Raw genomic sequence first — 14,245 nt, 5'->3', positions numbered from 1 at the left:
ACAACAAACAGTATTTCAGAGGCTGGAGAGATGGCTCAGTGGTTAAGAGAACTGGTTGCTTTTTCAGAGGACCTGGGTTCAGTTCCCAGCATCTACACTGTGGCTCACAATATAATTCCAGTTCTAAGGAACCAACACCCTCTTCTGACCTCCAAAGGCATCAGGCACACACATACATGCAGGCAAAAACTCATGCACATAAAAAAATATGAAGAATTTAAAAAAAAAAAAACAAAATATTTCTGCCCTTCATAGTAATCCTAGAAACAGATATTTGCTCAAAATAATAAAAATATTCAAGCTGTCTTTCCTTAAAATTCTTGCCCTTCCACATTGCTACTGCTTTGTAGTTTATTTTTATTTTATTTTATTTTATTTTATTTTATTTTATGAAGAGTCTCATGTAGCCCAGGCTAGCTTCAAATGCCCTCTGTAGTCCAGGCTAGACTTGAACTCTTCCTGATTCTATTTCTACCTCTCAAGTGCTGGGATTAGTTATGTGCCACCACACACAGCTTAAAATGTTATTATCTATGCAGTTTTAAATATTTCTTTTCCGTTTACTGTTATTTATTATTGTTGTATGTACGCTGCATGTGAGTATGTGCAAGTGTGTGTGTGTATGTATGTATGTGCAGATCATTGCACACAAGGGCCACAGTGTGCATGTGGAGGTTACCTGACAGTACTGGGGAGGTGGTCTCTCTCCTTCTGTAAGTTTTGGGAACCACATTCAAGTTGTGTGGAAAGCACTTTTCTCCACTGAGCCATCTTGTGGCCCTAGTTTAAAAATTTAAACTGGTGTAATATTGTCATGGAATTAGCAAAGCTATCTCCTGCACAAGGATGTCTTCGAGAACCTGAATGGCTCCAAAGTGTCCATTTAATCAAGCAGAATAAAGATCTTCAGCTCTTTTCTCATAGCACTCTCTATTCTCAACACTAAGTTAATCCTAGGTAGGAACTGAGGCACTATCAACTTTCTGGGTACTCTCGCGAGAAGAAATGACTTGACACTACAGGGCCCAAGGTCATCCATGAACAGACAGAAGCTGGCTATGAACAAACTGACACTGGCTCCTGGTCAGAAAATGAAAACCTTACATCTGCTACAACTTACATGCCCCAGGTGAATCTCTAAACTTCATCATCTGTAAAATCCTATCCCACAGGGTTAGTCTGAGGACCATGTGAATGACGTAGGTGCAATCACCTAGCAGTTCTTAGAAAATAGGCACTGAGCTAATGTTTGTTGAAATTCTGTAGTTGCAGCACAATAAAGCTACAATAATTTTCTATATTTCATTTTCCTGAAATGTGAGATTGAGAAAATTAACACTTGTGAACAAAGTGTAATGATACCTTTGGAGGAAAGGACTAAGTTCTGAGTATTCATATATCACTACCTTGCTACACCTCCATAATCTAAACCTTCTTCTCCTGGGAAAATCACCCACAAACGTCTTCTCAGATCTTGCGGGCTGAAGCTCATTATCTACAAAACAATAAAGTAAGAGAACTGTGACTGCAATTGTGGAAACACTATCAATTCCCACTCACTCCATTACAGGTAACAGTCTAGTTAACAGTACACACATAGAAATTCATTATGGTAAAGTCTCATATATTTACTATATGCATCTATTTTTTATATATTTTATATACTTCTACATGAAACTTAGGAAACTTAAGGAGTTGATCTATCGATTGTGTAGTGTGCAGAGTAACACTAGGCATGGGCAGGGATCTGGTCTTTTCCCCCATTCCTCCAGTCAGGCAGGGAAGAGCAGTAGGGCCGGTTAGGGCTGGTTAGGTTTGGTTTAAACGTTTCATAGTCAAAAGATAACACATAATAACTAACTGACTAATAGTGGCTGCAGCCTCAATTATCTTTGGAAATACACATGGTGGGAGTCTATAATTATATAGAAAACTACTACTTTGCCTCCCACAATGGGTGGTTAACAGTGTCATCTTCAGATAGGAAGACAGCAGCATTGCAGAGCTACAGTACGTAGGCCAATCTGTTTCTCCCTCGGTAAAATTATTTAATTATTTCCACTTAGGAGAGGGATAGATAGTTTGATATAATGCCTGTACTTTATCACGTGATAAGAATAAACTGTTAACACTTAAATATCCCAAGTTCATCGATCGTTCTCTCAGTTCCCTACAAAAGAGAAACAGACAAACAGTAACATCCAGGTGTAACAAACACTTCAGTGGTTGTGACCGCTGTGCATGTTTATGATAAATACACTACAAGTGCCATGAACTAGACACTCAGCTACACAGATGAGAGATGTCACAAGGTTACAACTAGTTTGAACAATCCCCTTTAACAAGTACTAATGGGAAGGGACCTTTTATCTTCTACACTTTCCACCATAAACAGTTGTACTATGCTAATGAAAAAAACACCATTTAAAGCAATTTTATCCAATACGTATGAAGAAAACCTGCTGCTAACTTTAAAATGACATCTTATTTTGATATCCGATTTACTACCTTTAGGCAACCACATTTTCTCTTCCGTTATAATTGCCCATTTATCTGTGGATGTCAAATCTAAGAGGAGAGTTTTAACCGTTTGGGCACATCATCATGTCACTGCCAAAGCCTTTAAGCTGTAGGAGCACAAAGACAAAGGGCTTGAGTAGTCACAGTTTGCATCCTGCCACTGCAGCTACTAGTTCCCACAACACTGCCTCCTCAGGGACAGAAGAGCCTTCCTGAGCTGGGCACTGGGAAGGAGTGAGGGCTGGGCCGAGGATGGCCATGGAGGCTTATATCAGGCCATGGTGTAAACAGAATTCTCTAAGTGCCTTGGTCGCTAAGGCCCACTTGCTGTTCCTAAGTAGCAGGATGCCAACTGGCTTTTCTCTTTAATGTTAATAACTGAGGTTCTATTAGAAAAGGAACAAAACTCTTCCTGCAAGGAGCATCAGGTAAGGCCAATGGCTCCAACCTCTCTTCCTTCTGCATTCAGTTTAGTGCTTATGAAACTACCTATCACAATATATTGCAGGTGCTTGAAAATCATTTCCACATCTAGTAATAAGACAAAGACCAGCAAGACGTTTTAGGAAAAATTCCATCCATAGGGTGTTTTAATATTCTAATATAATCTAATACTTAACTGCAGTTGGCTTGATAGTGATGTCTACAGTACAAAGTAAATAGTGAACTAACTCACTGATGGGAAATGAAAACTTTATTGACTACTGAAAATTCAGAGCATCTTTTAGATAGCTGCTACCAATAGCTAATTTCTTTTCTACTTAATATATTACTTCCAAGAGAAACACATGTTTATCATAAAGGTAATGCAAAAGTATAAAAACACGATCTTTCCTCTTTTCCCTACTCATTACATGTTCATGGCTATTTCCAGACCTCTGTCTAGTGACAGATTATGTTTCTAGCTGTGGATCTGTTTCAGATCACACACTTAGCAGCTGAGACACAGAACCTGAAATTCACTGTCTACACTGAAAAGCAGAAGACACTGCACAGGAGCACTTGCACTTCCCTAACTGCAATGTACTAAGATAGCTGGCAACAAAATGAAACTGAACAATTCACCCAGGGGCTGGGGAGACGGTGGGGAGAAAGGGCTCCCTGTGCAAGCTTGAGGACCTATGGCTAAATCTCCAGCAACCCATGGAGGAGCCTGGTGCATGCCTGTAACCCAGCAGCAGAGGGCCAAAGACAGAGAGATCCCAAGAGTTTGCTGGCTAGCTGGTCTAGCCCAAATTGTCAGCACCAGGTTCAGTGAGGGACCCTGTCTCCAAATACAAGGTAGAGAGTGATGGAACAAGACACTTGAAGTACATCTCTGGCCTCCACACTTACACGAATAGATGTGCGCGCGCACACACGCACACAGACACACAGACACAGATACACACACACACACACACACACACACACACACACATACACACACATACACAGACGCACACAAACTCTAAACGTAAGAAGTTCTAAACTATTAAGAGCTAACTATCAGTACCAGAAGGTAGTAATTAGAGCGAATGAGACAATACCTGTTGAAAGGAATCCTCAAACAATGTTTTTCTTGTCACTGTGATCTTTATATGCTGTGGCATGGCCAGTTGCTAAAACGTAAGAACAATTTAAGTTAACTCTCACCATTAAAATAGCCTAGCAAAAACCAAGAAGGAAAGTGTCACTTGCTTTTATCTTTGCAAATGAAAACAGACTTTGCATATAAATTAATACCATGCTAGCCAACACATCTGTCAACATCATGTCGATTCTTTTCAATATGAGTAAGAAGAAAATCAGATCTCGTATGTAAAGTGCTTAGTTAAGGACTCAATGAGTCTTTTAATTTTCAAATTTTAATTCAGAATTATGTTTCCCAGTTAATTATAAAAATCTGAATTTAAGTATTTAACATAATACTTTGATTAATACATTCATTTTATTTAGCACCAGAAAACCATTTATTTAGACACCAGAAAAAAAAAACATTGAATATGTTTATATGTATATGATCGTATGTGTACTTATCAAAGACATTTCTATCAAACATTAGACATGGAGTTATGCATGCGACAAACATCTATAATTGCAGCATTCAGGAGGCTGAGGCAGGAGAATTCTGAGTTCAAAGCCAGTGTGGGCTATTTAGATTGTCCTGCCTCAAACACACACACACACACACACACACACACACACACACACACACACACACACACACACACACATACACACACACACACCTCTACTAGATAGGAAAGTGGCCAAATGCAAAAACAGAAAATATTTTGGTTAAAGATTTATGCAACTTGAAAACAATAGGTATCAAAGAAAAAAAGTTATAATATTTTCTTATTCAAATGATTTCTAGCTTAATCTTTGGGATAACAGAAGACACAATTATCTAATTAATAAGTATATTTCATTGTCCTAAAAACGGATGACTCCAATGCTTCACACTTTTCTTGTTAATACATATCTGCAGAACTGCTGTGAACATAAGCAATATAACAAAGGAAAGACAGAGAGAGACACAGAGCCAACACTGACCTGACACCAGAACCGGAAATACTGAACCTTTGCCTTGAAGTCCCGAACATAGGCTATCTGGGGTCCGTTGTCTCTGAAGAACAAAGATTAACACAACATATGCAACTGCTTGTAAAAGAAATGCTACAGGAAAGCAAACACCCACACCCTCCCAACCCTGTTGCCACCTAATACTCAGCAGACAAATGTAAAAGTACCCAGCAGAGCATATTCCTAATACAACTTTTGTCTTTTCTTTTTTGAATGTTTCCTAAGGACTATTTTTAAGTGAAATCTTGTTGAAGGCACTGCTAGGGGAACTTTTGATACGTGCAGGTGAATCTCACAGGGCTGGATAAAAGAGCTCCTACATGAAAATGTCATCCTTCACAACTACTACTCTATCTTCTGCCCTTAACTGAGACTCAAGGTCAACCATGCAGATGCTACCTAGGACAGACATTTCCTAGTGTGTTCATGGGATTTTAGATCTGTCTAATGAGTTCTAGCTACAAGTGCTGTAGGGGCTTTCAAGAAACCAATTTTGAAAAGAGCAAAGGTATCGGCTAAGGGTTTTGCTGTTCCCCATTCTAGTGTGGCCTTTTTCCAAATGACAGGCACAATGAGGAGGCAAACCAGGCTCTAAGGCTGTATGACACAAGAACTCCAGGTCACTGGAGAACTCTGGCTGTTTCAATGTAGAATTCATCTGATTTTGTATCCTGCAGCCCTGGGAAATATACTAGCTCTAGTAGTTTTCTCTATCTCCCTTACAATCTTCACGACATCTGATTCTTATGAAAGAGAGGCAGCCTTACTTCCTCCTCTGCAGCCTTCCTCTTCTACACTTGATTGCCATATGATGCTGAGTGGCAGCAATGCTGATAAACATCCTTGCTCTTATGGAGTAATTATTTCATCATTAAGCATGATGCTGGCTGAGGCTTTTGTCTGTATTTTTGTAGATAAGAACATTTCCAAGGCAGGTGAAATGGGTCATAAAATTGCTTTGTATTTCATCAAAAGCTTTTACTGAATGATCATGATCTATTTTAAAAGATTCATTTATTTGTATGTATGTGAGTGTTGGCCTCTATGTGTATCTGTAACCATGCGAGTGCCTAATGCCTAATGAGGCCAGAGAGGGCACTGGATACCCGGGAACTGAACTTACAGATTGTTGTTAGATCCATGTGGATTGCCATCAACTGAACCAGAATCCACTCCAAGAGCAGCACATGCTCTTAAGTACTGAGACATTGCTCTAGCCACTGATCATATGGGTTTTCTCCTCTCATCTATTTTTATAGTGAGTTTCATTTTTTTTTTTTAAATTTTATCTAGGGGAGGGAGTATGTACCAGAGAAGGCCAAAGGAGGGCACTGAATCTCCTGGAGCTTGAGTTACAGGTGGTTATGATTACAGACATACATCATTATCTGGTCCAGGTTATTTTTAAATAATGTAGAAAAATATACTACTATTCGAATATAAGGTATAATTATTGTAGGACTTTGTTATATGATTTCAAACTTAATTGTAACTATATTATCGACTTATAATTTATTTCCACATCTAGATTATCTATAATTTTTCATTGGTGCCTAATTGGACTGATTTCTTAGTTTCTGCTGTAAACACACAAGCTTTTAATATGCAGAATTTATAAAATTCTCAAATACTAGCAAAATGATTTTGGCAGAATATTAAAGGATTGCTGTTTTAATCCTTTATATCACATACCACATGGGACTTATTGTTCGAATATAAGGATAGTTCAACATGTGAAATCATGTAACAATCATGTATCAACATAACAACTACAAATAGGGCCAGAAAGATGGGTCAGGGCTTAGGAACACTTACTGTGCTATCAGAGGACCAGAGCTCACTGGATCCTAACACACAGGTTGGGTGGTTTACAAATGCCTGTAACTCCAGCTTCAAGGACTCTGACACCCCTTCCATCCTTTGTAGACACACACACAATTTTCTTTTTTTTTTTGAGGCAGGATCTTGGCTGGCCTTGAACTCACAGAGATCTGCCTGCCTCTGCCTCCCAAGTGCTGGCATTAAAGGTGTGCAACACCACACAAAGTGACTTTTTTTAGTTAAAAGAAGGGAGGAAAATTCAACACGAATATCATAACCAATAGTTAAAGAAAACGAAAACGTCTCTAAGATCAGGTCAGACGCAATGAAAGGATGTCTAGTATTAGAAATTAAAGCTAGAATGACTAGGCAAGAAAAACAACAGGCAGACTGGGAATAAGTGTAGTGATTTGTTTTCAGATAATAAAATCTTACATGCAGAAAATGAAGATTACATAAAAAATTCATTAAGTATCAGAATATGCTAACACATCATCAGTTATATTTCTACATATTAACAATGAATCTGAAAAAGAAATGAAGAAAACCATCTCATTGGCTTCAGGGCAGCACTCTTGTTACTGAGTAGAATCTTTTTGTATTTTTGTTTTGTTTTGAGACAAGGTCTCATATAGCCCAGGCTGGCCTCAAGATTCTGAACCTCCTACCTCCCAAATGTTGGTATTATAGGCATGTGCCACCATGCCTGGTTGTACATGCTACTGAAGACTGAACTCAGGGCTTCATGTATACAGGCAAGCATTATTCCAACTGAGAGCTACATTTCTAATCGATTTGTAACTAGTTACTGGAGGTGTACTTAATCAGTCCACTTTCTTCTTCTAATAAAAGGAAAAAGCAATTCCATCTACTTATTTAACTACCAACTGACCTACAGTCCCAGCTCTAGTTTTTAACACTTATTTTAATTAATTACTTAATCTATTTAGTGCGTGTGTGTGTGTGTGTGTGTGTGTGTGTGTGTGTGTGTGTGTGTGTTGTGTGTGATTATGTATAGTCATGCTCATACCATGGTGCTCGAGTGTCAGAGGACAACTCGTGGGAGTCAGTTCTCTCCTCCCACCACGTGGGTCCTGGGTATCAAACTCAGGTCCTCAGGCTTGGCAGTAGGTGCCTTTATCCACTGAGTCATCCTGTGTCGTCTTCCCCACACCCAGTGTTTTGGTTTCGAGACAGGGTTTCTCTGTAAAACAGCCTTGGCTGTCCTGGAACTCACTATGTAGACCAGGCTGGCCTCGAACTCAGAGATCCATCCACTTGCCTCCCAAGGGCTGGGATTAAAGAAAGGTGTGTACCACTACACCCGGCTGAGTGCCCCATTTTTAATTGTTATTTTAGAGTGTACTTCTACTACTAACATAAAAAGTTCAGCCAAGTGTGATGACATACAGCTTTAATCCTAGCACTCACGTGACAGAGCATATACCTCCATAAATTCAAGGCCAAGATTTACATAGTGAGACTGTCTCAAAAGGAAAAAAAAAAAAAAAGCAAAACAACAACAAAAAGCAGTTTACTATAAAACGGCCATATTATGCTGGCTGAATATCACACACTTTGTGCTTACTGTGTATCTTGACTGCATCATTTTTTTCCAGTACTTTGTTTCACCGTGTTTTGTTCATCATGATTTTAGGAATAATAGGTCATGCATACCTAGGCTGAGTATACATGACATATAGTCTAGGCATGTAGCAGGCTTAATCCACCTAGGCTTCTGAAAGCATATTCTCCAATGCTCACACAAGGATGCATTTCTCATAATGTATCAAGTGACTCCTGCCAGTATATAAAGAACTCATAAGCTTAGCGTGGTGGTACACCTCTTTAATACCAGTAGAAACAGAGCCAGGTGATCTCTATGAGTTCAAGGCCAGTCTGGTCTACAGAGTGAGCTCTAGGCCAGCCAGAGCTACAAGGTGAGAACCTATTCCCCACCCAGCTCTCCGCCAAACAACAAGATTCAGTATTCAGAGACCTATGGGCAAGCCACCTCTCGTACACCTCTAGTCTTTGCTAACTGAAATCTTTGTCGAAATCCAAGAAAATTAGTTGTGCTTTTAATTAATAATGTTAAGAAAACTTACAGGGCAGATTTTCCTGTACGTGGATCTATGTAAGTGGTTGTTCTTTTATTGTGGTCCACAAAATATGGGATTCCATCCACTGTGAATCTCATTTCCCAGCCTTCAGGTAAGGGCTTTTCATTTAATTGACTATAACATACAGAGGAAAATGTAAACAAAAGATATCAAAGGTTTACTTCTTTGCAAAAAAACAGAAACTAAAAATACCTGTAAATAGAATAAAATCTTTCAGGAAATCTACATGATCCTGTACTATCAGATAACAGGTATCTCTACCTAGACATTCTATAAACACATTACAGTCATCATCAACAACATTAAAAATGAATCATCATCATATTATTGGCCTATGTTTTGCCATTTTAATAACTCACCTCAAATAGTCATGGTACCCAAGCTCACCCATTCTGCCTTTAAAGTCTTTCTGTTCATCCTTTATCTCTGATTCCCACCATTACTCTGGTCTTCTTCACCTAAATATTCTGAACAGCTACCCACACGGTTCTGCTACTCCTAGTTTCACTCGGGTCTACATATTGACACTGTTGACAGAGCCATCTCCCCCAAAAAGACCTCTCATCAACTCAGTTTCTCTTTTAGACTCCCTCTCAGGAACCCTGAGATTTCATGGCACATGGCCAGTGATCATTTTCCCAAACAAGTCACATCTGTCACAGTTCTGATATGACATATTCCCCCATTGACAAATTTGTTTTCTCTGTTAAGGCAACTTAAAAGTTCTTTATAAAGCATCCCTATCTTCTTCCTTCTTTATACCCTGAAAACTCTGGGCTGCTTTCTTTAAACTTCAGGCTTTTCATCCACAAAATACAGGCAACAGCCAGATGTAGTGGCATATGCCTTTAATCTCAGTATGCAGGGGCAGGGGCAGGGGCAGGCAGGTCTCTTGAGTTGGAGGCCAGCGTGGTGTACAGATGCACTGGGGAAAATTGGAGAGAGAAGAAATTGGATAAGATCCAAATGCATTATATACTTATGAAATTCTCAAAAGATAAATAAAAATATTAAACAATCAAGATAATACTGTGTAATAAGACTATTTGAGAAATGAAGTAAGAAAGTGTTTTAGTATAAAGAAAGCCTTCAAATAGTAACTGTTAATCACTCTTTCTACTACTACAAAATGATCATTCTAGTCAGGTCTCTCCAAGTACTTCCTATGTACTGCTGGCACACTGTCACCATCCCTCAGGTTGTAAGTTGGCAAAACTTTCCACTCTGAAACTATTACATGAGTTTTAGAACCTAAACTAAGTTTACAACACCCATATAATGATGCATTAGCATAAATATTCAAGTGGATACTAATAAACCTATCAGTTTACGGTCCTTGTTAGACATAAATGCAACCAGACTTCTCAGTTGGTTGAGTAAAGTAAATGCAACTTTTATCCTGTATACTAGTTCATTTCTTTTTTTCTCTTTCTTTTCTTTTGAGATAGGATCTCATGTATCCAGCCTAGGCTAACCGTGAACTTCTGACTTTCCTGCCTCTACTTCTCAAACACTGCAATTATAGGCATGTGCAGCTGTGAGGGTCTTAGGGATCCAAACCAGGGTTCCATGCATGCCAAACAACAGTATACCAACTAAGCTACATCCTTATCCCCCACCCCTGGTTTTATAGCTTCAAGTTTCTTATCTAATGGGCTTGGTATGAGGGAACACTGGAAATACTCAAGTTTATAACACAAAGGAAGAAAAGCAGAGATCTGGAGACATTCAAGCTCACTATTACAGAGAAAAACTATTAGTTTGGACTGTTGTTTTCCTCAAGTGTACTTTAGAAGGACAAAGTGCTGTATTCAGAAGAACACTGCCTTAAATCGTATTTTACAAACTATCAAAATGTTAAGAATATTTAGTCTTATTCATATAATTCAATACAAATGTCAGGGAAGACTAAACAAAAATATAAAAAAGATATTTCACTTCCATTGTGATTATAGTTGCTAAATAAGCTCAAAAACCAGTTGCCCTGAAAACAAAGTAAATTGAGATAAATTGGCATATATTGGTGAATTATTGCATGCTTTCAAACAATAGATTAATGCACTAAGGGGTATAAGTACCTCTTTTTAAATAAATATTCTAAATGAATGAACTGGTAGAACTTGGCCACTTGTGATATCTCATGAAATGACTAATTTAAGCTCTAAAACTTTATCAAGATCCAAAAGGAACAAAACAACAGTAGCAGCAAGTGACAGGAAGGTGAGTGTTCAGTTTCTCCTGGAAGAGAAGACATTCCTCATCCCTGACCCCGAGACGATGGGGATCAAAGCCATGGGTCTGATGCCAGACATCAAATATTAACTCATGCATGTTAGACAAGCACTATATCACTGAGCTTCATGTCTAGTCCACAGACAATTTCACTGTGGAATCAAAATGTTTTATCCTTAAAGCTCTTACTTCATCATTCTTCTTATGAGAGTGGATATATTTAAGTTAATGTAATAGTTGTATAAAAAAATTGTTATTTGCTGACACTTAGAAACAAGTATTTTAAACTCAAAGCATACCTTAAAAAACATAAGCCATTTGCCGGGCGGTGGTGGCACACGCCTTTAATCCCAGCATTCAGAAGGCAGAAGCAGGCAAATCTTTGCGAGTTCAAGGCCAGCCTGGTCTACACAGCTAGCTGTAGGACAGCCAGGGTTATACATAGAGAAACCCTGTCTTGAAAACCCAAATCCAACTCCTTTCTCCTCAAAAAAAAAAAAAAAAAAAAAAACTATTGAGATGTGAGCCATCGGATTTGTATCATGAAGAATTACTCAGGGCTGGAGAGATGGCTCAGAAGTTAAGAGCACTCCTTGTTCTTCCAAAGGTCCTGAGTTCAATTCCCAGCAACCACATGGTGGCTCACAACCATCTGTAATGAGATCCGGTGCCCTCCTCTGGCCTGCAGGGATATGTGCAGACAGAACACTGTATACATAATAAATAAATAAATCTTAAAAAAAAAAAAAGAATTAATCAAACCTAGAGAGGGATGGTCTTGTCCTCAACTACTAGGAAGTGATTTGTTAGTAGGGGTGGGTATGCCTATTAGGAATGCTCTTCTTTGCCTGGAGGCTTTGACCACTGGACATCCTAAAATGAAGAGAGGCCTGGGACATATTGCCTCAGTTTCAGTCTCTGAGGATCTACAGACTAAGTTTTATTTCACTCAGATGGGCAAATGGACACTTGAGAGGAGTCCACAGACTTCCCTGGTTGTTGACACTTACATATTACCAACATCAAAGAGTGTGACTCTCCTTTAGCACCAGGGATTTAAAGTCCTCTCAGACTCTTCTCTGCATATGTCTTCCTCCTGCTGCCTCTATTCTTTCTCTATAAAAATGTGACTGAATATAATTCAGTAATTTCAGTGTTTTATGTTGATCTCAGACAGGGGCTCACTAAGTAACCCAGGCTTCCCTGGAACTGCTGATCTTCCCACTTAAGTCTCCTGGATGTTCGGATTTCAGATGTATACTACTATTAGTGTCTGTCTCACACTTAAAGAGTAGTTGTGACAAAATTTGTGGACAGATGTTTGAAATGAGAAAGGTATAAGAAACATGCTCATATTTGTGGTTAATATATAAACTGCACATTTGCCATATTCCTTGAAGAATAGAACCATCTGATAGTTATAATATTACATTCTGTTAAAAGGTGAATGTGCCTCACTTCCAAATGCTTATGTCTACATCCTAGTGACTAGCACCCCAGGATATGACCTTATTTGGAAAGAGTGTCAATAAAGATGTATCAGTAAGATAAATCCACACTAGAGTAGAGAGTCAAATCCTATAGTATAACTGTTTGTATAAAAATAGGAAACTGAGCCGGGCGGTGGTGGTGCACGCCTTTAATCCCAGCACTAGGGAGGCAGAGCCAGGCGGATCTCTGTGAGTTCGAGGCCAGCCTGGGCTACCAAGTGAGTCCCAGGAAAGGCGCAAAGCTACATAGAGAAACCCTGTCTCAAAAAAATAAATTAATTAATTAAAAAAAAACACCAAAAAAAAAAAGGAAACTGGAACAAAAATGTGTATAGAAAAGAAAGCTATGTGGCCAGGTGGTGGTGGTGGTGGTGGTGGTGGTGGTGGTGGTGGTGGTGGTGGTGGTGCACACCTTTAATCCCAGCACTCGGGAGGCAGAAGCAGGCGGATCTCTTTGAGTTCAAGGCCAGCCTGGTCTACATAGTGAGTTCCAGGACAGCTAGAGCTATACAGAGAAACCATGTCAAAAAAAAAAAAAAAAAAAAATCCCCCCTCCAAAAAAAAAAAAAAAAACTTTGTGAAGACTAAAATACTCCTGACACAAGCCAACAAACTAAAAATTGGGAGAAGCCAGGCACAGTGACACACACCTTTAATCCCAGCACTTGAGAGGCAGAGACAGGTAAATCTCTCTCTGTGAGTTCAAGACCATACTGGTCTACAGAGTGAGCTCTAGGACAGCAAGAGTTGCATAAAGAGACCATTACTCAGAAAACAAGAGGAGAAAAAGGATGAAGAGGAGGAAGAGGAGGCAGTGAAGGAGATGGTAGTGGACAGGAGTACTGGAGTACACCCCTTTCCCTGGCCATCAGAGGGCACACAGTCTGTTGACACCTTATTTCTGACTTCTAGCTTCCAGAACTCTAAGACTATATAGCTTTTGTTTGAAAAGAGAAACAAGAAAAACAAGAATTTCTTTCTTTCTTTTCTTTTCTTTTTTCTTTTTTTTGGTTGAGACAGTGTCTCACTCTGTAGCCCTGGCTGGCCTTGAACTCACAGAGATCTGTTTGCCTCTGCCTCCCAAGTGCTGGGATTAAAGATATGCACCACTACACCTAGCCTGAGAATTACTTTGTCTGAGTGTTTTTTTTTTTTTTTTTTTTTTTTTTTTTTAACAAGGCCTTAGCTAACTTTAGTACACAGAATGGCATAATTTAGGTAACATAAATCATTGTATACTGTCATAAAGCATTAAAAAAGGCAAACTTGTGGTCTCTTGGTATGTTAACCAGCAAACTCTTATAATGTACATAAGCATTATGCCATATAACATATAAACATATTTATGTTTTTTCTTAGTTCTGTAATTCTATTGGTGGGAAAAAGAAAACCAGTGAGTTGTGCCAACTCATTCCCGCCTCATTCTCGTGAGACTCAAGCTTTTCATTACATGAAAGTAATCATTTCTCTCCTTCCAAGGTATGTAGGGGA

At 39.0% G+C, this 14,245-nt stretch overlaps 1 protein-coding gene across 2 annotated transcripts in view; it reads right to left on the bottom strand.

Annotated features, from left to right (window-relative positions):
• Positions 1-14,245, bottom strand: part of Itch (itchy E3 ubiquitin protein ligase) — a 116,290-nt gene that overhangs the window by 21,150 nt on the left and 80,895 nt on the right. For both annotated transcript variants that reach the window (XM_028888965.2, XM_037205339.1), the window contains 4 exons: positions 9,018-9,146; positions 5,059-5,131; positions 4,050-4,121; positions 1,407-1,495 (listed from right to left, as the gene is read on the bottom strand). In XM_028888965.2, coding sequence (XP_028744798.1) covers positions 1,407-1,495; positions 4,050-4,121; positions 5,059-5,131; positions 9,018-9,146 — 363 coding nt within the window. The remainder of the gene's footprint in view (positions 1-1,406; positions 1,496-4,049; positions 4,122-5,058; positions 5,132-9,017; positions 9,147-14,245) is intronic.

The sequence above is a fragment of the Peromyscus leucopus genome, chromosome 4 (assembly GCF_004664715.2).
Source record: "Peromyscus leucopus breed LL Stock chromosome 4, UCI_PerLeu_2.1, whole genome shotgun sequence".
NCBI lineage: Eukaryota > Metazoa > Chordata > Mammalia > Rodentia > Cricetidae > Peromyscus > Peromyscus leucopus.
This window is presented reverse-complemented; position numbering and strand designations above follow the sequence as displayed.